Source organism: Drosophila obscura, unplaced genomic scaffold (genome assembly GCF_018151105.1).
Source record: "Drosophila obscura isolate BZ-5 IFL unplaced genomic scaffold, ASM1815110v1 contig_165, whole genome shotgun sequence".
In the NCBI taxonomy this organism is placed as follows: Eukaryota; Metazoa; Arthropoda; class Insecta; order Diptera; family Drosophilidae; genus Drosophila; species Drosophila obscura.
In genome coordinates this window covers 183,097-209,713 of record NW_024542752.1, presented here as the reverse complement: position 1 = coordinate 209,713, position 26,617 = coordinate 183,097, and the positions used below count along the sequence as shown (strand labels likewise).

Sequence of the window (26,617 nt, the reverse complement as noted above, 5' to 3'; positions counted from 1 at the left end):
GCGGAACAGCATCCTAATTATGCACTCCACTTTTGCAACGGGTTCGAGTTTGGATCCAAGATGCAGCTGTTGCAAGGCTGGATTCACATGGATTTCAATAGAATAACTAACTGCAAAGGATTGGCGCATATTTTCTCCCTCATTTTCTGACCAGTCTCTGGGCATTTAACCTAGGAAATCAACAAATCTAATAATGAATAAAGCTAAATACAATTATCTGTTATCTGTTAACATATTTAATTTAATATTTCGGCTTGCCAATCAGCCAGAAAATACCAAAAATTAATGAGTGGCATTAAATAAATTAATTTATACATTTTACAAAGATTTTGCATATTAATTAAATAGCTTTATATTATTTTATTTTATAATATATTTAAATTATATTTTATATTCAGTCACAAAGTAACAAAAACTAAACCAAAGGGTGCCATTGATATTCGTTCACACTTCGAGCATCATTCATTCACTTACATTCAACATTCAACGACGCAGTTCGAATAGCTGCAAACAAAACATTTTTTATTTGCTAAAACTACAAAATATTTCCGCAGTGTAGTTCGCGGTACTCAAACGGTCGTCGGTATCATGTCACGCCCTACGTCCAGGATGAATGGAATTTTTCCAGTGCCGCGACCTCAACCGAGCCGCAACTTTCTCGACGAAATATAAAAAGAGCTTGCGCTCGCTGGAGAAATCTACAACTAAGAAGCTGGCAGCCAGGGAGCCAGTGCGTCCCGAATGGATGCCAGCCATGCAGCGCGTGGACTCCGAGGCAAGAGAATCGAAAGCAGCCAACCGACCCCAGACCCCTGTATCGGTGTCCACACAAAACACCCGCGAAAGCAGTCTGACGCGCAACCGTTTGAAGTCGTGTTCGCATCACCCATTGGTAGTGGGCGCCGCGGAGTCTGGCCAACGTATTGACCCTTCGGAGGTAGCAGCACAGTCGTCGGAAAGCTCCAATTCTTGTGGCACACAGCGCAGCTGCTCAACCATTGCCACACAGACGGAGGACATCAGCGATGAGCTCTACCTCACAAATTCCCTAGAAAAGTAAGTCCAGACAGTACTAGATGTCTGAATGTGGCATTATTTTTGCTCTTTTAGATGCAGTTTTGATGGTGCATCCGGGATGGGTGAGCGTGAGTCCGCAAGTACCTACCAAAGATCCAATCGGTATGATTATAGCGAAGAAGAGGATCTACAGTCACTTGGCACATATGGCAGACAGCAACAGCAGAGTCCCCACAACATGAAGGATGATCAGGAAATTGAATACTGTGAGTACAATCTACGTGTTCCCCCCACGTCTCGATGGCTCATCAAGCTTTGTGTTTCAAACAGCACGCGACAACAGTCATCCTCGCTCTCTGGACAAGGATGCAAGTGATCCGGAACATGCACGTGTTGGCGAATTGAACAGCGCACAGCGGCGCTGTGATGGGCTCATCAGCGAGTTAAATCACATCCCCTTAACTTCGCAGAGTCTGTGGGTGCGCAACCGCAAGGCAGAAATTGAAAAGGAGCTGGCCATCGTGGATGAGGAGATTCGGATCTACTCCAAGCCCAAGCTGTACATTAACTCTAGCAAAAATAAGTAAATCTGACACATCCAAAGGAGTCTGCATTCAGCTGACTGATTCTTAGTTCATAGTTTTTGGGGGGGTTCCCAGAGAGCTACTCCGCCCCCCCCAAAAACTATGAACTATGACCTTCGCCGTACATGTGGGACTGCCAGTCCTTTGAATGCATACAACTGAAAACTCACTTACACATCACATTCGGTTGGCAAAATTCAAGAGCACAAAAAAAATTGTATTTAGATATTAAACTTTGAGTGTTCATTTTCTAAAAGTTGACTTTTAAAATCTTTTCTGCTTTATTGTTTTTAGTCCGCGGCTGCAGCTGACGTACTTCTGGGCTGATAAAAGTGCTAAAAGTAACGGCAGTTAGCCCTTTTACCCTTAGCCCAAATTGAGCCAATTTTCTGGAGTTTTCTGGCTTAAAGTTAGTTGAGAGACTTCGTGGCAGAACTTTTATCAACGCTAATGAGTGATTTTTTGAGTTTTTTTCTTCATTTAATTTAACATTTGTTTGCGGAAATTTGATGAAATTTCAGTATTAATTATTAATTTAATTGGTTAAATTACTTAAGTAGCAATAAATTTAGCATACAATAATGGAGACGGTTTGTCCTGCATATCCCGTGGGCGGAACAGCATCCTAATTATGCACTCCACTTTTGCAACGGGTTCGAGTTTGGGAGTGCCAAGATGCAGCTGTTGCAAGGCTGGATTCACATGGATTTCAATAGAATAATAACTGCAAAGGATTGGCGCATATTTTCTCCCTCATTTTCTGACCAGTCTCTGGGCATTTAACCTAGGAAATCAACAAATCTAATAATGAATAAAGCTAAATACAATTATCTGTTATCTGTTAACATATTTAATTTAATATTTCGGCTTGCCAATCAGCCAGAAAATACCAAAAATTAATGAGTGGCATTAAATAAATTAATTTATACATTTTACAAAGATTTTGCATATTAATTAAATAGCTTTATATTATTTTATTTTATAATATATTTAAATTATATTTTATATTCAGTCACAAAGTAACAAAAACTAAACCAAAGGGTGCCATTGATATTCGTTCACACTTCGAGCATCATTCATTCACTTACATTCAACATTCAACGACGCAGTTCGAATAGCTGCAAACAAAACATTTTTTATTTGCTTAAACAACAAATATTTCCGCAGTTTAGTTCGCGGTACTAAAACTCAAACAGTCGTCGGTACCATGTCACGCCCTACGTCCAGGATGAATGGAATTTTTCCAGTGCCGCGTTCTCCACCGAGCCGCAACTTTCTCGACGAAAATAAAAAGAGCTTGCGCTCGCTGGAGAAATCTACAACTAAGAAGCTGGCAGCCAGGGAGCCAGTGCGTCCCGAAATGGATGCCAGCCATGCAGCGCGTGGACTCCGAGGCAAGAGAATCGAAAGCAGCCAACCGACCCCAGACCCCTGTATCGGTGTCCACACAAAACACCCGCGAAAGCAGTCTGACGCGCAACCGTTTGAAGTCGTGTTCGCATCACCCATTGGTAGTGGGCGCCGCGGAGTCTGGCCAACGTATTGACCCTTCGGAGGTAGCAGCACAGTCGTCGGAAAGCTCCAATTCTTGTGGCACACAGCGCAGCTGCTCAACCATTGCCACACAGACGGTGGACATCAGCGATGAACTCTACCTCACAAATGCCCTAAAACAGTAAGTCCAGTCAGTAATAGATGTCTGAATGTGGCATTATTTTTGCTCTTTTAGATGCAGTTTTGATGGTGCATCCGGGATGGGTGAGCGCGAGTCCGCATCTACCAAAGATCCAATCGGTATGATTATAGCGAAGAAGAGGATCTACAGTCACTGGGCACATATGGCGGACAGCAACAGCAGAGTCCCCACAACATGAATGATGATCAGGAAATGGAATACTGTGAGTAAATACTACGTGTTCCCCCCACGTCTCGATGGCTCATCAAGCTTTGTGTTTCAAACAGCACGCGACAGCAGTCATCCTCGGATTGTGGAGAAGGATGCCAGTGATCCGGAACAGGCACGTGTTGTCGAATTGAACAGCGCACAGCAGCGCTATGATGGGCTCATCAGCGAGTTAAATCACATGCCCATCACCTCGCAGAGTCTGTGGGTGCGCAAACGCAAGGCGGAAATCGACAAGGAGCTGGCCATCGTGGATGAGGAGATTCGGGTCTACTCCAAGCCCAAGCTGTACATTAGCTCTGGCAAAAATAGGTAAATCTGACACATCCAAGGGAGTCTTTGCATTCAGCTGACTGGTTCTTAATTCATAGTTTTTGGGGGGGTTCCCAGAGAGCTACTCCGCTCCCCCGCAAAAACTATGAACTATGACCTGCGCCGTACATGTGGGGCTGCCAGTCTTTTGAATGCATACAACTGAAAACTCCACTTACACTCACATTTGCGGCTTGGTAGCAAAATTCAAAGAACACAAAAAGGGTGCATTTAAATATTAAACTTTGAGTGTTCATTTTTTAAAGTTTAATTTTGCAAATTTTTTCTGTTTTATTGTTTTTAGTCCGCGGCTGCAGCTGACGTACTTCTGGGCTGATAAAAGTGCTAAAAGTAACGGCAGTTAGCCCTTTTACCCTTAGCCCAAATTGAGCCAATTTTCTGGAGTTTTCTGGCTTAAAGTTAGTTGAGAGACTTCGTGGCAGAACTTTTATCAAAGCCAATGAGTGATTTTTTGAGTTTTTTTCTTCATTTAATTTAACATTTGTTTGCGGAAATTATGAAATTTCAGTATTAATTATTAATTTAATTGGTTAAATGTACCATAATAAGCAGTAGGTTTATTTACAACAATTGTAACGGTTTTTTTCGGTGGTAATTGAATTGCATTAATTTGCCCCTTTTGTCAGGAAAAAAGGCGAAAGAACAGTGTACAAAAAAACCATCATATGTATGTGTGTATGTATGTATGTACATATATCTATCGAAGCACCATATTAAACTCTCAACAAAACTGCTGCTGAAGGACTACAAAAGGACTGGGCTTAACGGAAAACTCTCTCTCTCCCTCTCCCCCCCCAGCGCTCGTCAGTCATGCCAAATTCCTTTAGTTTGCTTTTGAAAATTGCAGTCTTGACGCTGGGATTACGTGGGATTGGGGGTGGTTGGGCAGGCAACAAGTCGTGGGGGCTGGGTAGGGGGCAGCAGCGCCAGAGCCAGAGCAGCGAAGACAAGCACCGCAACGACCTCCAATTAGAAATAGTTAGCTATTTGGTTGCCACTTGCCACATGCCACCCGTGTCTGTGTGTGTGCATGAAATTTAGCACGCTATATGCACACACACACACACACATAGACACCGATTTATGCCTGGCAGTTAGCAAGGAGCCAGCAGGCAGGAGCCGGCAGCCAGTAACCGTAGCTGGAGCAGGCACTTGCCAGCAACAGTTTCACCTTTGCACCATATTTATGTTTGACTCCACACAAAAACACATGCATAACGAGCGAAAGAGATGGCCAAAGAAGGCAGAGAAAAGGATGGCTACGGAGGAGAGAGTAAGTGAGAGCGAGAGAGTGAGGGTTAAAACAACCTTTGCCACGCGGTGACGTTGCTTTTGACCTAGTAAAATGCAACAGCGTTAAAGTCAAAGTCCAATGTTGTTGCTCTCCGCTCCGCTCCGCCCCTGCCCCTGCCCCAGCCACCCGTCTGCCTGTAACAAATGCCAGCGCTCTGGCAACAACAACAACAACAGAAAACCAACCCAACCCCAGGGCAAACCACACTGCAAGAAAAGCAGTCAAAGATCAAACGATTAAGTGCAAATTGCAGATAAATTAGTAGAAGGGGCGCAAGAAACCTTGGCTTAAACGTTAACAAGCAGTTAAATGGGTTTACTTACACTCGGCAAGTTGAAGGAAACTTTCTGTTTTGGGATATTTCTGCCCAAAAAGTATGCAATAAAATAGCAAAAAAAAATAAATAAAGAATGAATGAAAAGCTTTCTCCTGCTGCTTGAGCGCAGTGCAATGAACTCACACACACACACACACACACACATAAAAAGGATGCAACTGACAGCAGATGCATAAAGCAGCAGACAAAGGCAAAGGCAAAAGGTTCCTCCATCCTGTCTCCCCCCCTTCCAGCGCTATGTCTCTCTTTTTAAAATGCATAATGTCGCTTTCCCGAAAGAGTTTTCCCCCCGCTGAACCCGAGTGCTGTACCCCAGCAGAAGACGATGGAGTATCAGCAGCACCACGAGGATGCTGCTCATTATGGATGGAGAATGGAGAGTGGAGGATGTGAGGGCATGTGGCCATGTGGCCATGTAGCATCCTGCTATCCAGTGGATTTGCACGGGGATCGTGTGACGTCGTGTGCCCGGAGTGGTAGCAGTCCACCGTTTGGCAGGCCAGTCGCGTGCGGCAACCATCTTCAATGTGGCACTAACTAACTAGTTAGACACTAACAGCTGCCATTGTTGAAGGCGCTGTGTTACGACGGGCCTGCAATGGAGTTTGCTGGAGGGGTGGGGGGACAGGTGGAGCACATGCAAATTTAAAAATGCATTACATATGAGTGTTTCCAGCGAGTAGAAGGTGGCTGGGAGTCAGCAGTTGGGTGGGTGGGTGCCTGCCTGCCTGCCTGCCTGCCTGGCTGTTGGCCTGGCTTAGATAAATGCAATATATGGCTCACAGGCGAGGGCAATAAAGTGAAAGCGAGGCAAAGGCACAGTTCCAGCCAACACACACAAAAACAAAACAGAAAAAACCACTAAAAAGGAGTAAAGGAAATGGCAAAGAAGGCCAGTCGCTGTGTCTTCCTTCCATGCCTGGCCAAGACGGGACGGGGCAGGGGCGTTGCAAATAAAAAGGGTTTTCTCAGGGCATGTGAGGGGTTGGGGGGGCACGGCCCACATTGAACTTTAAACTCCAGCAAATTTTTGACTTGGCCAAATGTTTACCCATGTCAAAGCCCCCGCCCAGCAAACCAAAAGCAACAACATAATATTCATAATGAAAAATAAAATGTAGAAACTATGTTTAAGAGCAGGGAGCAGGCAACAGGGAATAGCACCACAGATGAAAGCAGTTTAAGCAGCAGACAAAGGAGTATTTAAATTTGTTCTTAAAGCTTTGCCCACAGGCGACAGTTTGCATGCAACTTTCAGCGCATCAGAAACAGACATTTTGTTAGCTCCGGGATGCAGTGAGGTTTGGCTTCTACACCACTTTATGGCACATGCGTAAATTAAATTAAATAATTTTTTGTGGTCTCGCAGCATCAAAGTTTCCTGCCCTCAGCGCTGGCAGAGCAAGCGGATATCTAACCAGCTTCTCAGCTTGTCGTAAACATTGGACAATGACGAACCACAAGTCGCTCGCTTCATTAGTCGACAGTCTCCGGCCCCTTCGACCCCTCCCCTAGCCAGCAGCTGAAGCTCCAAAAGTGTGCAACAAATGCTTAAATTCAGCTTAAAAATTAAACAATTAAGAAGCACACACACACACATTGCAAAAATTCGTGTGAATGGAACGGTCACTAAAGGAGAGTCTGCTGCATGAAATAGCCTGAAACGAGTGCAACTTTTTAATGCAACACAGCAGAGCAAGAGAAATAGAGAAACAGAGCAATAGACTGCGTTGCATGCACTCTTGGATATGCCAGGGAAACAATTAAAGTGATTCACACACAAGTTTTCATTTTCATTGCACACACAAAAGCAACAGCAACAGCAGCAGCAGCAGCCAGCACTTTCGGAGCCAAAGAGCCATTCAACGATTTGTGTGTGTGTGTGAGAGATATTATTTGGGTATATTTCAACAATTTGTGTGTGTGTTTTTTTTTTGGGGGGGAAAAAGGTTTCAAAATATTCACTGTCAGAACCACAACAAAGCAAAATCTTTGATGGCAGAAACTCAATTAACAAACATGGACCAGAACACACACACACACACACAGAGGGACAATATACACATATACTCGTACTATATATCCCCTCTCATCCCCCTTCTATTTCCAGGAAACATTGACATGTATTAAAATACCTTTTTTGCATGTCCTGTGATAAGCAACAAGAATTAACACAACAGCGTCACGGGTCTGTTTCCTGCCAGAATGTGACTGAATTAGTTTCGGGATCCACATATATAGACACGTATGTATATAAAACGCATACATATATATCTATGTATCTATGTATCTGCATGCGCTAGTGTATCTGCGTGTGTGTATGTGTGTGTGGCGTGGCCCAAATTGTGTCGGCAATTAATGCTGTCATTGTTGTTGGCATAATATTTCATCAGGCAACCAACCGAACCGAACCGAACCCGCTTTCGTGGGCCCACATTTTGCACTCTGCATTCAAATAAACTTCCCAAAATTGGTTTTCGCATACAGCTTAGCATGTGTGTGTGTGTGTGTGTGTGTGTATATATGGCTGCAAAGGGGGAATCCTCCCTGCCGTTTGATCGGTGTACACGGTGGCAGCACGCAGATATCTTAACAGCCAACACCTGTAAACGCCTTTTGGGGCCAACTTCAGTCACACTTTTTGAGCAGCTTGAGTCACGCTGTAAGGCAGCTTGAGTCACACTTTTAGGCAGGAATACGAAACAATCCCAGAGCAACACTTTTAAGCCTTTTGGCAAGGCTGTTCCTTACACTGATTGGGAATACAAATGCATGTCACACGACTATGAATAACTTAGCTTCTTCATTCTGACCTCAGATTCGGCTGAGGACACTCAACTTCTCCGAATATCCGACTATCGACGTCTTTATTCGTTTTTGGGGAGCTGTGTAATTTGCTTAAAATTATAATATTGCGCTGCTTGCAGGATCTGATACCGGATTGGGAATCGGCGAATCACAATATATGTAACTTGATTTTATTTTGCGGACTTCTTGTCATGAAAACATTAATAATTTCGAAGCAATCAGTCGACTGATGCCTAAAGGCAAACTCAATCAAAGGAAAAGACGTAGCTCAATTTTTATATTGGAAATTGTATATTGTAAATTTAAAAATACAAGAAATTTTGAAATTTTAATACGAATATCTAGAGTCTGATTAAATTTACAATATTGCAATGGAAAATGTTTTTTGCTAATTTTTAAATTTTTTTAATGATATTAAGATAAACGGAGGGGCGGGGACGATACCCAGAGATATGGTTTTTGGGGGGGGGGGGGGGGGGGGGGCGGCTACGCGTTTGGGGGCTCGCCGGAGGGCCGCCGCCGGGGGGAAGGGCGAACGAACACTTAGCAGTGTGATGGTGGAAACCATTGGTACCCTACTTGTCTAAATACAAGAAAATGATGGAGACGGACGACAGACATGGCTATATCGACTCGGCTATGATGCTGATCAAGATTGTTTCTTTATGGGGTCGGAAACGTTTCCTTCTCTGCGTTACACTCTTTAACTTTTCTAATATACCCCTTACTTGGTACGGGTAAAAATGAATAACTTAATTTGTGTTTAATTATGGAGCATCCATTCAACCTTTATATTGGCGGAAAACCAGCACAAATCTTGGAAAACAATTGATTTAGTATTGATTAACTTAAAATTAAGTTATTGTAGGCCTGCAGCAAACTGGCAGTTTATGTTCATGGGCCTGTGTTATTGCATCAGAGACGAGGACACAAAATAAATCTGTAGTCAAATTGAAAAGTTAAATAAACAAATAAATTCCACAGAATGGAAAATTGTCTTGTCCAGGCAACAGAAAATCTAATAAATATCCACACCTGAATATCTCTGCTGGCAATCCATTGCTGAATTGAATTTCACCAGAATTGTTCATTAGTACTAAACAGAAATAGGAGTAGGAGTTTTCGTGCAAACTGAAAGTGTCCTCTGGTATTCAGAATTCAAAGGAATGTATATGGATTCCCTTGCATAGGGTGCGCGAAAATTCCAATTGAACGCTCTTTGACGTCGGGCTTATTACAGTTTTTGGCTTTGGAAAACCCGAGGGGCTGCACGCGTTGCAACGCCCACTTGGACGCTCAGACACAGTAGCTGTGTGGGTTGTGGGGGGGGGAGGTGGGGCAAAACAATTTAAGGTACAACACACACACGCTCCCCCCCTCTGTACCTCAATCCTTTTGCAGCCGTCACAATCAAAATGCATCTCCTATGAGGCTAGAAATTGCGCATACGCAATGTTGTCACTTTAGGGGGTGTGGGCAGAGGCAAAAGGCTGAGCAGCTATCATCCAACGATACCTTTACAATATCCACTATTTTCGTGTGGCATGAATATCAATTGTGCCGTGATGTGGCAGGCAGCCGCCCACACCATACAATAAAATACGAGTATTTTACAAAATCAACTCGAGAAAGAATTTTCTTGTGCGGCAAACATCTCACAAAGATAAACAAGGCAGAAAGTGAGAGAGCAAGAGGAAAAAAGAGCAGGAAGTGCATAGTTGTCTGAGGGTATGCGACCATTGAAATACCGTAGATGTTTGGGGAAATAATCTAAAGAAATCTTAGATTTTTGCAGACAGAGAAAAGGTCTTTTTTAATATTTACTTGAATTTAAAAATGTTTAACTACAGAAATAAAATGTTCTCACTTACATTTTGGCATACATGACATGAAAAAAATTCAAATAATAAATATACTTATTATATTTAAATTAAATTTAATGTAATATTTCCATAAATAAATAAACAAATTAAGCTACACATTTAATTTAATTTAATATATTTATTTTAAAATGATTTTTATTTAAATTACAAATGCGAGCACTGAAATTTTAATATTTAAAAAGTAAATTTTAATAAAAAAAACCGAATATTTAATTACATTATGCTTCTATGCAATGCCCTTTTTCTGTGAATTTAAAATTAAAATTATTCAAATTTAAATGATTAATTTTTTTTTAGTTGCTGTTTTTAATTTTTGTCTCCCATTTCAGTGCTGCGCCTGCCGCAGCACGCAAATCGAATCCTTGATTCGAGCACCACCTCAAGGAGCAAGAAGACGAACAGGGTCTTTGATTTATTTGCCAACCAATATACCCGGTCCCATCATCATCTGTCATTTAGAGCGCATCGCGCGGGACAAACAAGAAAGTAAGATTCAGCCGAGGATGAAGCGAGTCGACGCGAGGCGACGGTTCAGGTTCTGAACAAAACCGAAACCAAAATGCAAAACGTGACTTTTCCCGGGGCCGTCGACTGAGGCGCTAACTGCCAGACTTTTCCACTTTCCCACTGCGTTTGGTCAGGGGTTGGGGGGCGGTGTCCCGGTTCCGCCCTGGACAGACGTACGGATGGATGGATGGACCGACTTGGGGGGCTGGCAGTTTTGTAAATTTGTTTACCTTTCCTTGCGCGGTCTTTGCAATTATTAGCGGAGCAAGTCAACAAGCCAGCAGGGCACATCAGACCACACTGGTGGGAGGGGGGGGAGGTCGTCCCGAATACGAGCCCTTTTAATAAAAATAAGCGGCAGGGGCGAGACGCGGACCCGCTGTGGATGATGAGGCACAAATGCGGGCACGAGAATAAATGAAGGAAATCCCCAATTGGTTGATTTTGCCGATGATAGATGAAGAACAACAACTAAGAAGAAAAAAAAGACACTAAGCAGCTAAGATAAATTTACCAAGCAAAACTCTGCACAGGATTATAGAGAATTAATGGCCAATTGCACTTTTCTGATTCAAATTAATTACAATATTTATGCAGGTATATTTTGAACCATTTCAATATCTTTGACTACTGAACCCTAAACATCTCATCCATGCGAGTGCAGGGTATCATCGAATGCGTACGAGTGGCTTTGTTGGAAGAGGTAGTGCGGACTGGCCTGGGCCGTGCTGGACTGGGCCGCTACCAGCTGCAGCTTCATATTCAGTTCTGAGCCACGGCTTCAGTTTCATGCATATTTATTTATTTGTTTTTTTGTTTTTGGGGTGTGTGAGAGTGTCTGTGCTCTTCTGCATATGTATTTGGTTAATTGAAATTGATTTCTCGCCTTCGGGTGCCAGAAGCAACAGCATGCACGAGGTGTTCCAGAAGATATTCGCACTTCTAGATATTATATTTTATTTTATTTTTACGTATACTTATTATCAGACTACTGCCCAGAGAGTTTCTCCCCCTCTCGCTCTCAAGGGCATTGCACCCTATACGCTCTCTTGTGTCTGCATTAAACACTGCCTATTGGGTTCAAGCCATCAACTACTTAATGTGCAGCCCTCGCATATGAATGTCTGCTTGTTTGTGGCCATCACCTGAATTGAGTAGAACCGAAGAGAGCAGAGCAGAGCAGAGTGGAGTGGAGTAGAGTAGAGTGGCGTGGAGCAGAGTAGGGTGGAGCAGAAAGGCGTGGAGTGGAACAGAACAGAGCAGACCATTGTGGAGCACAACAGAACTCTCATAAAAATCAATTTCAATTTTCAACTAACGAAAAATGTGCGCATTATGCAATGGTTGGTTGGTTGGTTGGTTGGTCGTCTCTCGATATGCCAGAGACTGGTGACGCGGAGGAAACTTAAAGAAAACCGCAGGCTGACCGAGTTTTGGGGGTCTGCTGGATGGGGTTGGGGTTGGTTGTTGGGTGGTGGTGCTGCTGTTGCTGCTGTTGTGCCTGTGGGAGGTGCTGCTTCTGCTGCTGGGTGGCTGGTTTGTTGCTTTCGAAGTGAGTTAAACCGCAAGAACCGCTCGCTTGGCGTACTGCGGCCTGACCTGCTTACTTGAGTGCTGGACACAAAATTCGGGCGGTTTGGGGGGCGTTTTTCTCTATGTGTATATGTGTGCGTGCAACATGCAACAAGCTTGCCTGTCTGCCCCCGCTCCATGCTCCACGCTCCAGGTGCTTGTGGGTGGTTGGCTGTGTGACGTCAATGAACACGCAACTCCACACAATGACAACAATGCAACAGACAGGGCAGGCAGGCAGGGCAGGGCAGGCAGGGCAGGGCAGACACCGAGGACAATGACAACAATAGCAAAAGTTCAGTGAAATGCGATGACAAATGATTAAATACCAAACAGAAAAAGAAAGTTTCAAGTTGCCCTCCAGCAACAACGCAACAACAAAACAAAAAAACGAAACATTAAAGGGATTTTCCCATTCAATTGCAGCATCAAGTTTTCCCCTCAGTTATGGAACGAATCATAAGTCAAGCTGCACAAAAAAAAAGCACAAACACACACACACAAACTATATAGATATAGCGCCACCTCCTACCCAGACAAAGATCGAAACTGTTGCCATAATCGCTTGCTGACAGAGTAATTAATTAAGTTCTGGCCTAATCCATATGGTAAGTAAGTAAGACCAACTGTTTGACACGAAACCAGATACAGAACAGATACTGAAACAGTAACAGAAGACTGGCAGCTGGACGGGGGCTGTGGGTGTGGGTGTGGGTGTGGCTTGTGCTAATGCACCCTGATATGCCCATTGATCAATGGCATTCGCATTCGCATTGGCATTGTCTGAGGCGCCTTAACGGCGTTTTTTTGTGCCGTGTTTTGAATAAGTCCCGAGCTCCCTCTCTGACAGTGAGAGATGAGTGCACGGGGCGAGAGTTGCAGATAATGGGAACCCACAAAACACGAGACACACTGAGACACGAGACATTCCCCCATTCCCCCATTGCCCCACTGTCCATTGCCCCATTGTGGCAAGCAAACAAATATATCTAACACCTTTTATTCTTTAAAATTTAAATGAACTCACCTTATTTGGGTTAATAGACAAGTCCACGCGATATCTGAAAAGAAAAGAATTTTGTTATTACAACAACGAACGAAGAACGAAAAGGGAAGGAACAAAGAAGGAAGAGGTAAACGAAGAACGAAGGGGAAAAACGTAGAGAACAACGAAACGAGTGTGCAAATAGAATCAATTCTATTTGATTAATTGTTACATCAAATCGAGAGTGTAAACAATATGTTAACAGCTTTATTATCGCACATCGATATGGGGGCTGACACGGTGACGGTGCCCGTTGGGGTTCGGTTTCGTTTTTGAGGGGGGCGGGGCGGTTGCTGGTTCGTGGGCGAGCCTTGTGCGGGCCTCTATGTATAGCTACGAGTAAGTATACGATACGTCTAATATGAGAGTGCTCCTATGCGTATGAGCAACATTTTAGCACTTTCCTCCTCCACTTTCAGAGCGGAATTTATTATTGTGGATGGATCAGCTCGAATATAATCTCCGATGTTTATTTATCTACTCCTGTTAGCTACACTCAGAGAAAAGTGGCCCAGTAAGCAAATTAAATTGTGACAATTACATAGAAATCACTTGGACTAAACATAAACGGTTGGGTTAGGTTAGTTTAGGTTAAGGGTTATTTCAGCAAAATATAAAACACTATTTAAGTAAAATAAAACATTAAAAAATATTTAATTCAAATATTAAATATATTTAAATGAACTATTTTGAATTTAATCATTATGGATAATTATTTTCAGCGATGATTATCCGTAAAACTTATTTTTTTTTTTAAATGTATTAATTTTTATTTTTAATTTTTAAATTTTATTTGTTGGATATGCATAGAATATTCTCAGAACAGTGGGTACTGTAATTGTGCATTTTTAATTTTTCATTTTTATTTTTGGTGCCTGCTTTCTTGTCTATATTAAATAAATAGTTAAATTGTGGAATCCAAAATTTAATAATTTTTACGAATTTCAATTCTCGGTGCAAATCAATTGGTGCAAATTTGATATATAGATTTATACTAATAAATAAACTGTAGAAATACTCAAATTTCAGGGCATTCTTTGGACTGTATAGACTCTCCGCGAGCAGTGTTGGATGCGGGCGCAAAAAAAATGCAAAAAACCATTCGGAATTGTGGCCATTCGTTCGGTGAATATAATGAGGCAGGCGGCAGCAGCAATGGAAATGGCAAACGGTAACGGCAATGGCAACGGGGGGCTGGGTGGTGGGAGGTTGCTGAGCGATGCCGGGGCGTAATTAAAAATTTCTTATCTACGAGTGTTTCCATTTTCAATTGTTAGTTGTTGCGGCTCTGGGGTTCTGCCACTATGCGTGTGTGTGTGCACACAGTGCCGACAGGTATTTTATTTATATCTACATAAATTTACCGCACTGTACCAAGGCATCCCCTTAGGCAACAGTGCAATTAAAGATCCATAAAGAGAGTGCGAGATGTTAAGCGACTCTTCAGCGCTGAATACTCTGGGCTTATATATCATAAAATGATCTAAACACGAACATAATTCACGCTTAATCGCATAAGCTACGATAAGATAAGTGGCCCGAGAGATAAATATCATTCCCTGAGAAAGAGTGAACTTTGAATGACAGTAAAAGGGGAAATATAGATTAGAAACGATTACCTAAGGTTAGGCAATAGAAAGTGTCTGTAAAAGTTGCGTTCAGATAAGCGCAGGCGATGGCCAAGGTTACCGTAGATTGGGTTATCCCTGGTTAGGGTCTGTGTATCGTTCTGACTGCAACTGGCCTTGGATCAACGTTGCGAACAGGACAGCTGGACAGGACGACTCAAACTCTGATTAATTAAGCTCTCGTTTTTCGTACTGGGAGAGATGCGGTTGTTGCATTCGAATGAGAGAGAAAGAGAAAAGATGAAAAACAATGACAGCATCTGAAATGGAAATCCAAATTACACTGTTTGTCAAAGTTGCAGCCAACACACAAGCACATGCACATGCACACGCACACGCACACAGCCGAGTGGGCAGCATACACGGCAGATCCTGGTATTAGCAGCCTTGGCCTTGACAGTCCTGTTGGTCCTGTTACTGGTATTGGTGCCCACAAATGGAGCTGGATATTTTCACTTGCCATTTCCGGGCAGAAACAGCCGCAGCAGCAACAGCAGCAACAAAACCGCAGGCCACAGGAAATTTCGAGAGGCGAAGGCAGGCTGTACCTGCACAGGAGGAGCTGACATTGTTAATGCCTGGGCTCGGGCCAGACCTGGACTCGTGTGCAAGGTCAAATGGAAACCTCAAGGTACACTCTATCGAAGCGTCATAACAGCCATAATTCCGGGCACAGCATTTAAAGTGGGATTATGGGCACAGACTGGGCACTTTGGTGTGTGTGTGTGTGTGTGTGTGTGTGTGTGTGTGTGTGTGTCTATAGCCAGATAAGAATGGGTTTAACTTACAACAGCTTTTGAGGCATTTAATCACTGCTGAAGTAAAGGGTTTTCCGCACACGAAGGCAAAGCCAAGTATAGCCAAGTAAAAGCGAGAGTTAAATATATTCCTTAGTTTGGAAAATGTGCGAATATATCGGCCCAAAATAGCCCAAGATATATTCCGAATTTCGTTTGTTGTGTTGTCTCGCTGATCAATGGCATGATCGTATTCCGATTTCGATTTCGATTTCATTTGCCTCTGATAAATTAATGCCAAGGCACTTGGCCCCGCGCATCGAGTCGCGCATTTTAAAGCCTCAGCTCACCTCACCCTTCGGGCTCTACAGACACTACGGATTACCCGCTACCCGCTGCCCGCTCCAATCCCACTTGCGGCACGCGACTCTGCGCCTGCGTCTGCGTCTGAACAACATCAAAAACACCCAAATTAAAAAAAAAAAACAAAAGCAGCTAAAAAGCAGACAAGAATTTGGCTAAAATGCCAGTCATGTAGCGACGGAACGTTTATTTATTTAATTTATTTCGATTTCGGTTTCTGTTTCACTTCTTTCTCTCGTCTCCTTTACGTCTGCTCTTCGTTGACAAAACATGGCCCGAAATGATGAAGCAGCCGTAAAGGTGTTAGACTTCCCTACCTACCGGCCCCCCGTCCCCTCTTCTGCTACTGCTACTGCCCTGCGGCTCGATGCTCTCTTAATGATCGCCATGGCGTGATCCATCTCACCGTTTTGACTTATGGGCTCCGCGCATGGCGTCAAAATCGTTTGGCTCGAACGATTTATGGAGCGCTAATTGGTTGTGAAAATCGCTGCTGATTAAAAGATTCGATGCCGATATTCAATCGTGATCGTTGGATATCTCCATCTCCATCTCCACCCTCTTCTGCTCAGTGACAATGGAAATGCGCCGCCAGAAGAAAGATTTGTGGGCCAAAAATTAATTTCTAATTCATTGGCATTCGTGTGTAAATAGTTTCGAGACCCTTGGAATGCAAACGGAAATCTATTCGAATTCCTTTCCATCGATGCCAATGGAAATTTCTCAGTTTTCATTGTCGGCAAAACAACGTACAGAAAGACAAACACAACAAATAGAGTCATCTATCTCAATCGCAACGATTCGTGACACTCGGCAAATATTTACACCCTCATTTGCTATGCCCTGTGGGGGGTACGGGACCGGTTACGGGTACGGCTACGGGTACGGCTACGGGTACCAATGGTGCCATAAAAATGTATATGGTACTCGCATTTTCCATCCAAGTACATTCCAGGAATGAACCGAAACAGAACCAAAACAGAGATACAGATACCAGGGATTCCAGAGGCATTTAAGAGGAAATTCGAGTCTCACGTGGGCAGTCTTTGATCTATGAAACCAAAACAATTTTATGCTCGGGCAAATGACATAGATATATGTATATAATCATAAACAATGAAACTGGAAGATCTTGCAACAGAAATTCAAATAAATAAAAATGTTATCATGAGCATGAAATTTTAGATCCTAGATATCCATATTATAAGCCAGAGCTATCCCAAGATAACTGACACCTAAACAATGATTGCTTGGGGTTTCAATTTGCATTTTGTGTCCCATAGTGCCATAGATCGTACGAGTACGACGCAGATCTATGCATTATGGACTCAAATGATATCTGGCTCAAATTTGATTCGCAAATACTAGACCAAGTTCTGTGTGCTGTGTTTTCTGTGTGATCTGCTTGATAAAACGTTAGCTGCTCCGTTAGCTTGGCGCTTTACGACACCGCTTGCGCTCTCTCTCACCCTCTCTCTCTTTCTCTCTCTCTCTCTTATCGTCCATTGGAAGGTCTATGACATTTGCGGGGCCCTGTTAGAGCCGCCGTGTGGCGAAGGGGGCGCGAAAGGCGGAATGACGGAAAGTCGGAAAGGGAGCAACAGTCTAAATTTAGCAGCAACTTTTTGACAGACAATCGAAGCGTTACGTTGATAATACGCGTATTATGTGTAGAATTTCTTCTTTTTATTTTGTTGTGCGTGCGCGGCCAGGTGTGGGCTAGTTTTGGGCGGTTTAAGCCGCCAGCGGCAGGGTAAAAATTGTATGGCCAAGACGTCGCTCGTTCGTTCGTTCTGCTGGATATTTGTTTATAATTTCTGATCTCTGGCAATGTTTCTCCCTCTCTCTCTCTCTCTCTCGCTCTCTCTTTGCGGCACGTGCATATTGCACTTGCACTCTTCTCTTCCTTACCCTCTCTTTCGCTCTCTCTCTCTCTTTCACTCTCTTTGGACTGCTCTGTCGCGAGTGCCGAGACTTGTTTGTCGCATTCGCATACGCAGCAGCAGAAGGCGTTGCGAGCAAAGTCCACCGAATGCTGCCAAAGTTCATCCGCGAGATCTTGGCCTATGCTACCAATAAATAAATGAAAGAGTCACATATGTATTTACTGGGTTTATATTTTGCGATTATTGGCAACTAAATACAGCAAAGAATCCTGATTCCTGATTGAAGCCAAAGTTGAGCGAGCTTGTGGGCTCTTTTTGCTGTCAGTTCAATCATTGTGAAGATCAATGATTTAAAGGGGTGTATCCTCTTAGATTAGTGAGCAGAATGAGCAGCTGAAGTGTTTTAATGATCATCGCATTGATGGTTCATCGTTTGTAGACTTCTGAAGCACTGAAGTCCTCCCTAATGGTGAAATCTGCAGCACGATCTCTCTTGGGTTATGATTAATAAAGAACTCCCTTCATTCATTGCATCTGCAAGTTAATGAACCCACCCACCCCCCATCTAAGGTCAATTATTAACCCCAGATAATTTCAGATAATCTCTTTGGGAATACTTTAGTTAGCGATCTCTTATGGAATGACCTCTGCGACTGCCTGCTGGCTGGTTTAGTATTTCAAGCACAAAAGTTCTCTTAAGTTCTGCCCATTACATAGCCCCCCTCTCTCACCCACACCCCCCACTCGCTGCTCATGCTCTCCTCTCTGCCGCTCTCCCTCTCTCTCTGTCTGTCTCTCTGTCTGTCTCTCTTAGATTACAGTCGAATCGGAGCTGCTTTGAGTGCTTATCAATATTGTACGGTTTTCTTGGATTCTTGTTGTTGTTGTTGCTGTTGTTGTGTTATTTGTGTGTGTCATGCGTGTGTGTGTGTGTGTTTTTTTTTTCATTACGTAGCACTGATACGGATACCGGAGGCCGACCGAAGGCGGTAATCACAAGAGTCACACACCACACACAACAAACCACTGCTACGATGATTCCATTTATATTTCCATCCAGAAACACAATTCAACAATTTAATGAGAAGTATTAGAGATTTATGTAAATATTAATTTAATTCTCATTTTATGTAAGCTTTTGTTTCAACCAAAGAGGAGAGAGGAGACTGCTTGCTGCTGCTGCTGCTGCATCTAGTGAGAGAGGGAGAGAGAGCGCGCGACTTGAGCAGAGGCTCCACCACACAAAAATAGCAACAGACCGACTAACCGGTTGTAAAACTCATGTGCGTGTGTGTGTGTGTGTGTGTGTGTGTGTGTGTGTGGGTGGGGGCTAAAGGAAAAGAAATATATGTATGTATGGTAGGTATAGCAACCGAAAACTATGCGGCAACAGGTCCCCCACATCCACATCCACATCCAAGTCCACTTCCAGCATACACCACAATATGGAGCTGCGCTCTGAAAACAAACAAAATAAAAAGTGGTTTGCTCCAGTCCCCCAACTTGGCCGATGCCCGGTTCTGTTGCTCTGTCGCTCTGTCCGCCCTGCCTGCCTGCCAGCCGCCTGCCTGCCAACCGCCTACCCCGCTTAAGGTCGTCTGTAGAACGGAACCCAGAGACAACAACCAACTGCGACTGCTACTGCGACTGTGCGACTGTGTGAGATGGCAATAGCAACAGCAACAGCAACAACAACAACAGCATACACAACCGGCACAACAGCTTCAGGCATTGCGTTATGCCAAGGCAAATCTTGATCATCATCATCATTGAGACGAGCCTGGCCTGGCTTATGCCATGCAGCGTCATCATCGTAATCGTCATAATGACGCCGGACCAAGAATGCGCCAACCTCTCAGCTCAGCTCCTCTCAACTCCAACTCCAACTCCATGTCGAGCGGCCACAGTCCGAGCCTCACACTGCGTAGCTCTGCAATGCAATGCAATGCAAAAAAAAAAAAAGAAAAAATAAACAAAACAAGTTTCCTCCATTTTCCCCCTGCAATATATGAGCGCATCCGCACAATGCGCTCAAGTTCACGTTCCATCTGGTAGGAGGAGGTAGGAGGATCCAGACCAGACCAGACCAGACCTGACCAGACCCATGGTATGTGGATTGCACACTGCCTGCCACATCTGTGCTGTGCTCTGCTGTGCTCTGCTGTGCTGTGCATCTGTGCACACACAGGCTAATGCCAGTCAATTATAGTACCAATGAGTGTACGAGCGGCAATCAGGTTTTTCGGATTCCTAGGAGGATTTTCCTTCTTTTTTTTTTTCTTTCAAAAATCTGTAAATACTCTAATATCAAAAATCGTCCAAGCAATGCATCTGTGTGCCATTTTTTTTTAATTGTTTCCATCGAAAAAGAGCAAAAAAAACTCGTGCGACAATCTCATGTTTCCATTTGAAAATCAGACCCAAAGCTGCATATAGTTTTCCATAACTGTAAACCGAACTTTGTGATCAAAGATCGTTTAGCAATAAAGTACACAATTTTTTGTTGGCATTAAATTGAAGCCAGAAATGAATCAATCCTCTGAGCAATCTTTTATTTCCATCCAAGAAATATATCTAGCAAATTCTTGAATATACATATATTTAGTACTCGTAGCACACATTCCAAATATTCTAAAAAACAAAAACCAAAAACGTAAACACTTTATTGTTTACGCGCGTGCAATTTTTTGCAATTAACAAAACATAATAATAAAAAATCAAAAATATTAAGCAACAAATTAAAAAAAAAAAAAAACTCCCTTGGCTGGAACCAACAAAATAAAATACAACAATTTATTGTTATTAGTATGTATTACTAAGTAATATTCTTGAGATTGCTCGCTTTCAGTGTTTTTTTGTTGTTCCCTTTTGCTTTTTGCCTCTTCTTTTGTTTGTTTGGCTTTGCTGTTGCTTTGTGCGTGGAAATGCAAACAGAACATGAATTTTTATTTACCATTTATCAGCACACATCGGCCGATATATATATCCATATACTGTACATATATGGGTAAATGTAGGAGTGTGTGTGAGTGTGTGTGGGTGGGGGGGCTAAGGGTATCAAATTATCAAGGTGAAAAAGCCCTGAGGCTATCTATCTATCTATCGAAGAGCTTTGCAATGGTTCAAGGGATTGTGGCAGGTGCCTCATGCTTCCCAGGGTTCATTGGGGTGCAGACACCTCTCGAATGGTATTCCCTTGTGCCGAGCCATTCATATTCAAGAACTTATTCTTCTTTGCATTGCTTGAAGCCCCCTCGATGAGTTCCTGACTTGATTCAGATTCTATTCGATCACACATCACAATCTTTCGGTGCAATAAACTCACAGGTTTACGATCTATAAAACAATTAATCAATCAATCCATCATCGTGTCAGCAATGAATCTACAATGGGAATCTATGGATCCCTGATTTTGTAATCCATAAAGAAAACAAAACAATGAATCAAACGAATACCAAAGCCAATGATGTCAAAGGTTTTATGGTCCATTATTCATAGATTAGTTAATTAAAATTTTAAATGTTCTTCCACCAAAGAATCTTGATTAAATATCTATCAAAATAGCAAAGATCGAGCATTGGAAAAAACAAACAACTCTTTTGGGGGCCCAATATTATTCTGCCATTTTACGAGGTATCCGTGCGTTGCGTTCTTCATTTTGTCATTCAGATAGTTAGTATATATGCATATATATTTGTTTTCGTATCTCTGGCGCCAGTTATCCGACCGCAGCAACAATAATAACAACAACAACAATGGCAACAACAATGGCAACGAGCTGCTATTAAAAACATAATTTATCAACAATTTACATGCCAAGTCCAAGGCGTTTGTTAAGTGTTATTAAAAAATTACAAAGATCGACAGCGAAGTAGATTGCAGTGGCCAGCCTTGCCTGCCTGACTGCCTGCCTGATGAATGGATGGATGGATGGATGGCCGTACTGGTTGTGCAGCAGCCTCATGAATATGCAGAAGGAAGACCCCAAAGACTGCCTCAAGAAAAAGAAAATTGCTGTGATAGTTTTTCCAATCACAAAATTATACTCGCAATCGCTGCAAAAAAGGGTGTGCCAGTGTACAAGATTTCAATTGGAAATTGCCAACCCAAAGGCCAATTATACATTTGTGTCCCCACGAGAGATGCCCCCAAATTGCAGATCTCATCGCCACATACATATCTGTATGTATGTATAATCGATGAGCGATTTATGAGTATTATTTCCCCCGCCCCAAAACTACTTGAAAGCAAAAATAAACAAATAAACAAAGAATCGTTTGGCGGCTGCTGAATGGAATATTTCATTTGTCGATTCTTCAGATTATTCTCCCCCAAGTCAAGTCAGCACTTTGTGGGGGAATGGAAAAGTTTTGTAGGGTCTGCCCTGCCCCACAGCAAATCGGTTTGGTGGGTGAAACTGATGTGGAAATTCTAAGAAACTTTATCGATTCATTTTATTGATGAGCCGTACAGAAAATTCACAGATCTCTTTGCCTTTTGCTGTCAAGTATTTACACTCGGCTTGCGGCTTTTTCGCTCTTGTTTAGTGATGATTTATGACAGCTAAATTGATACTAATCGATAAATACCTTTGTGGATCTATTAATTCGCGATATTCCTTGATGAGAGGTGCATTAATGTTGGTCTCTCTTTTTGTGCTACAATCTTTACTTGGTTTAGTGATGCTTTTCGGTCATTATCGATCGATAAGTAACTTTGTTTTTTGTGATCATGTGATGGCATTTTTGCGTAGCCTCTGGCTGACATATTTATCTCTTATTATTTCTCTTTCCAACGGGTGCATAAAAAAAAAATTTGAAATATTTGAAGCGTTTGGCACGTGGGTGAAAAACCGACCAAGCGGCAGAGGCGGAAGCGGCACTTGATGATGGCCAAATATGTATCTCAGCGAATGTATCTCGCGGGCACACATCTGTGCAGTGCCACAGTGCCTCATAATCATTCAAGTGGGTGTCTTCCAGCATGAATGAAATGGAATTGGAAGTGGAATTTGGAATCGGAAGAGCAGCAATCACAGTCGCCGCAACAGCAGCAACAACAACCAAATCTCGTTCTCGTTCAACAGCAGATAAAAAACGTATCTACATACAGAGATGGATGGGATGGATGGATGGGATGGGATGTATCTGCGACTGCTTCTGCGACAGTGGACAGTGCTACTGGTACTCGTTGATGTTGATGTTGCCCCGTTGCCCCGTTGCCCCGTTGCTGTTGCCTGCAGAGCAATCGAATCAAGAGACAAACTGGGTAATTGGTTCATTATATAGTAGAAGCCAACGACATCCGCTCGTTAATGTAAATTACACAATAGTTTCGAATCATTTTTTTTTTTTTTTTGTACCCAGCACACAGGGTAGTTGCTATTCGACAGATTTACAGAACCAAAAGCCATGCAGGCCATACAGGCCTTGCATACAGGCTTCGTCTTCGTTTTTTTTTCACATTTCAATGCCTGCCTGCCTAATGGGTATCGACTAGTCGATTGATTAGCTTAGAGCAACGCTTAATTTTCATTTCATTTCTCTTCATCATCGACGGAATGTGCAGAGCAGGGTAGGCGGTAGGAGGGGTGGGGGGTAGAGAGCACATGGATTGTGTACATACTTATGTACATATTGAGAATAATTGTTGCACATCGCTTGATCGTAGCAAATGGTGTCTGCCAGATCTGCTCAGAGATTAAAAACCTTTGGGAAAACTTAAAAGAAAAATTTAATCCGATGGGGTGGGGGGGCATATTGCTCCACTGTATTCTAAATTTAATAAACAATTATTAATATTTGTTCAGAAAGAGAGCGAGAGAAATTAAATACCCAAAGAGATTCCAGCGAGAGCGGCAGAGAGCGTGCGCTGATAAAGCAGTGTTTCGGAGAGAGCAAGCGCAAGCGGGAGAGCGAGCAAATACAATGCGAATTATCAGTAGGACTCCGTGATATGATTATCAAAAGGTTTCTTCAACTGCGACTGCGGTCTGAACTGGCACGAGGCGGGTGGGAGAGGGAGAGGCAGGGGCTGTGGCTGTGACTGTGGCTGGACACAAGGCAGTGGCACCAGCTGGCAGCGGCGGCGGCGACAGCAGCAGTGTGGGGCAGTGTCTGAGGCATTTCTCAGCATATATGTATGTACATATGTATGTTTGTATGTATGTAAAGTATCTGTATCTGTATCAGTATCTGTATCTGTACGATTTATACATACATACATATGTATGAATTCGGAACATTCATTTTATTCATACTCATGGCATATATGTACATACATACGTACATACGTACTCGTGCATATTTGTAGTATTATTAAGACTTTTCCAACGTGCTTCGCTCCGCGATAGTACACGTAAAAAGCAACACACAAAATAAAAACAACAAAAATATTTCAACAAATATCATTCCCCCCCTCCACCCTATCGTTCCGCTCCCACAACAGCTACTACTGCATGATATATAGTCATCCGATTTCAATCAAATATTATTTCTATGTTGCTGTCAAATCACTTTCTCAGATACAAATCAGCTTAAAGCAAAGAAATGTTAGGGTTTAGGGTTAGATTTGATTATCTTTGTGGGATTATAATTGGTACCGAGTTGTCGCAGTCCTTCATTTCATTCTACGGATAGTAGAGCTTAAGCTTTAGCTGATTCTCGAAATACCACACACACAAAACGATCGTCACTCGAGCTGAATAAATAAGGTCTGAAAGTATATTGAACTATCAAGATCAAGAACCCTTTGGGTTCTGTGTGACTCAAAGGAAGAGCAGTCCAACTGAATCTCCCCCTGCGAGGAGGATATATTCCATAAAAGGAATCTAGAATCAGTGCATAATCTGAGTTGATATATCTCAGAACATTGCTGCCATTCGGATACTCTTCTTACAATAATTTGTGGAAGATATTTTGGATTTGAAGGCTGATTCTGATCAGCTGGTTGCACTGCTTGCCTCTTTTGCCTTTTCATTACTTTATTTATGGATTAATGTACACACCGATTCTACAGATTCCACTGCAGATGCTACTTCTGATATGTACTATCTCTCTCTCTCTCTTTATATCTTTATGAAAATGCAACTCTGCTTCCATACTTACTTTTCGTCAATCATCAGAGATGCTATCTATCCCCTCTGCTATTTTTCTGCCTTTGCTCTGCCGCTGCTGCTCTGCTGCTCTGCTTTTCGTGTCGTTGCTTTTGTTGCTTAAATTAACTTTTATTAAGCATGAACTCCCACCCACACTCTCTTTTGTTTTGTTGGTTGTTGTTGTTGTTGTGGTTGTCACAGCACTCTCACGTAAATTTAAAAAAAAATGAAACAAAAAAATGCATTAAATGCAGGGCAGAGACGTCGACATCCGCTGGCTGCAGTCGCGTCGAAAGAAATAAATATGCTCGCGCGCGACTCCCCCGCAGCAATAAACACACAGCAAACGCACAGGAAACTCACAGGAAACGCGCAGGATCCGCTCAAAACGCACTAAACACGCACAAAAATCGCTTCGCCAAACGCTCGGTAAACGCACGCAGAAACAAATGTTTGCAACGAGCGGCCAACGGGGGAGGAATTTTATTTAAATTATTACTCTTTACTGTAGGGGAATACTGTTACATAGAATCCGATTGGATCGGAATCGATCGATTCTCGAATGCAACCGACGACAAATTTTTGGAATTTTTTGAATGTACCGTAGGGATGTTTTTGAGTATATACTGATATATCGTTAGATATATTTATGCATATGCAGATAGATATATTTTTAGATGATATTTGGTTTTTGGTTGGCTATCAATACGGTTATAACGGAACTACTTTTCTGAATGCGGCTAAAAACGCGCGCCAACCGCCAACAGCTTTCGTTGTCCGCGGCCGTGTCTTTAATCATTCATTCAACAGGAGAGTTTAACAGGCTTAACATTTTCCAGTTCAGTTAACATTTAGTTATTTTGTTATATTTGAGCGAAAAAACTGAGTAAAGTGGTTGAGTGGATTTTTGTGTGCTAGAAGAGTGAGAGAGGCTCATTTTTTCAACGAAAAATGAGTAGGCAGAGCGGAAAAAAAAGAGACAAATATTGATCTCGCGGAAAAAAGGTATGGACAAGGCGGCAAAGAGCCTGGTTACATTGAAATGCATTCTACAAACCTCACCTCAACACGTGCACATACCTTGATTCGCTCTCGCGATCAAGCTAAGAAGAGAGCATAAGAGCGTGTATTACTCAATTTTGCGTTGAAAAATAGAGATTTGTATTCGTTAATCTGATCGATCATCTGTTTTCAAATCAGTTGAAAAAACGACTAAAACGATTTAAATTAGGATAAGCCAGTGGCAACCGAGCATATCGATACTTCATTAGAGTAGAACTGCGTTTAATCAGTTTTGTTATTCCACAATCAAAACAGATTTTTCATTTAAAACTGTTTGTTTTTCCAAAGACCATGCGACCTAGAAATCGATACTGCCAAAACCTATTGCAAAAAGCAGCTGTTCTTTGTTGGATAAACACGGAACAAATTGAAAAAGAAATCTGTTTCATGGAAACCAAAAACATTCCAGTGGGAAAAAAAACAGTTTTCTTTGGCAACTACTCAAAGCTGAGATAATGTATATAGGGCTATATATGTGTATACAATCTCTAGGCTACATTCATATGGTGTTATATTTCCACTTTCTTGAATTAAAAAAAGCTAAGTTTAGTTTAAAAAAAAA

At 42.5% G+C, this 26,617-nt stretch overlaps 1 protein-coding gene and 1 long non-coding RNA gene across 2 annotated transcripts; one reads left to right on the top strand and one right to left on the bottom strand.

Moving 5' to 3' along the window:
* The first annotated feature begins 458 nt into the window (after positions 1-458).
* LOC111070733 lies at positions 459-1,604 on the top strand. The gene is made up of 3 exons (XM_022361475.2): positions 459-1,056; positions 1,111-1,283; positions 1,348-1,604. Exons 1-3 carry the CDS (start codon positions 614-616, stop codon positions 1,602-1,604), a joined length of 873 nt encoding a protein of 290 aa, XP_022217167.2. The 5' UTR covers positions 459-613.
* Positions 1,605-1,698: 94 nt separating this feature from the next.
* LOC121403891 lies at positions 1,699-25,840 on the bottom strand. The gene is made up of 3 exons (XR_005967536.1): positions 25,004-25,840; positions 13,266-13,299; positions 1,699-2,385 (listed from the first exon to the last, which is right to left on the bottom strand). It is a non-coding gene; the product is annotated as an uncharacterized LOC121403891 (long non-coding RNA).
* Between the last annotated feature and the right edge of the window lie 777 nt (positions 25,841-26,617).

Excerpts from the sequence above, each read along its gene's own strand:
- LOC111070733 (XM_022361475.2), top strand. The coding sequence starts at position 614 with ATGGAATTTTTCCAGTGCCGCGACCTCAACCGAGCCGCAACTTTCTCG. Across the intron at positions 1,057-1,110 it reads CTCACAAATTCCCTAGAAAA|ATGCAGTTTTGATGGTGCAT; the intron begins GTAAGTCCAGAC and ends TTGCTCTTTTAG. Across the intron at positions 1,284-1,347 it reads TGATCAGGAAATTGAATACT|CACGCGACAACAGTCATCCT; the intron begins GTGAGTACAATC and ends TGTTTCAAACAG.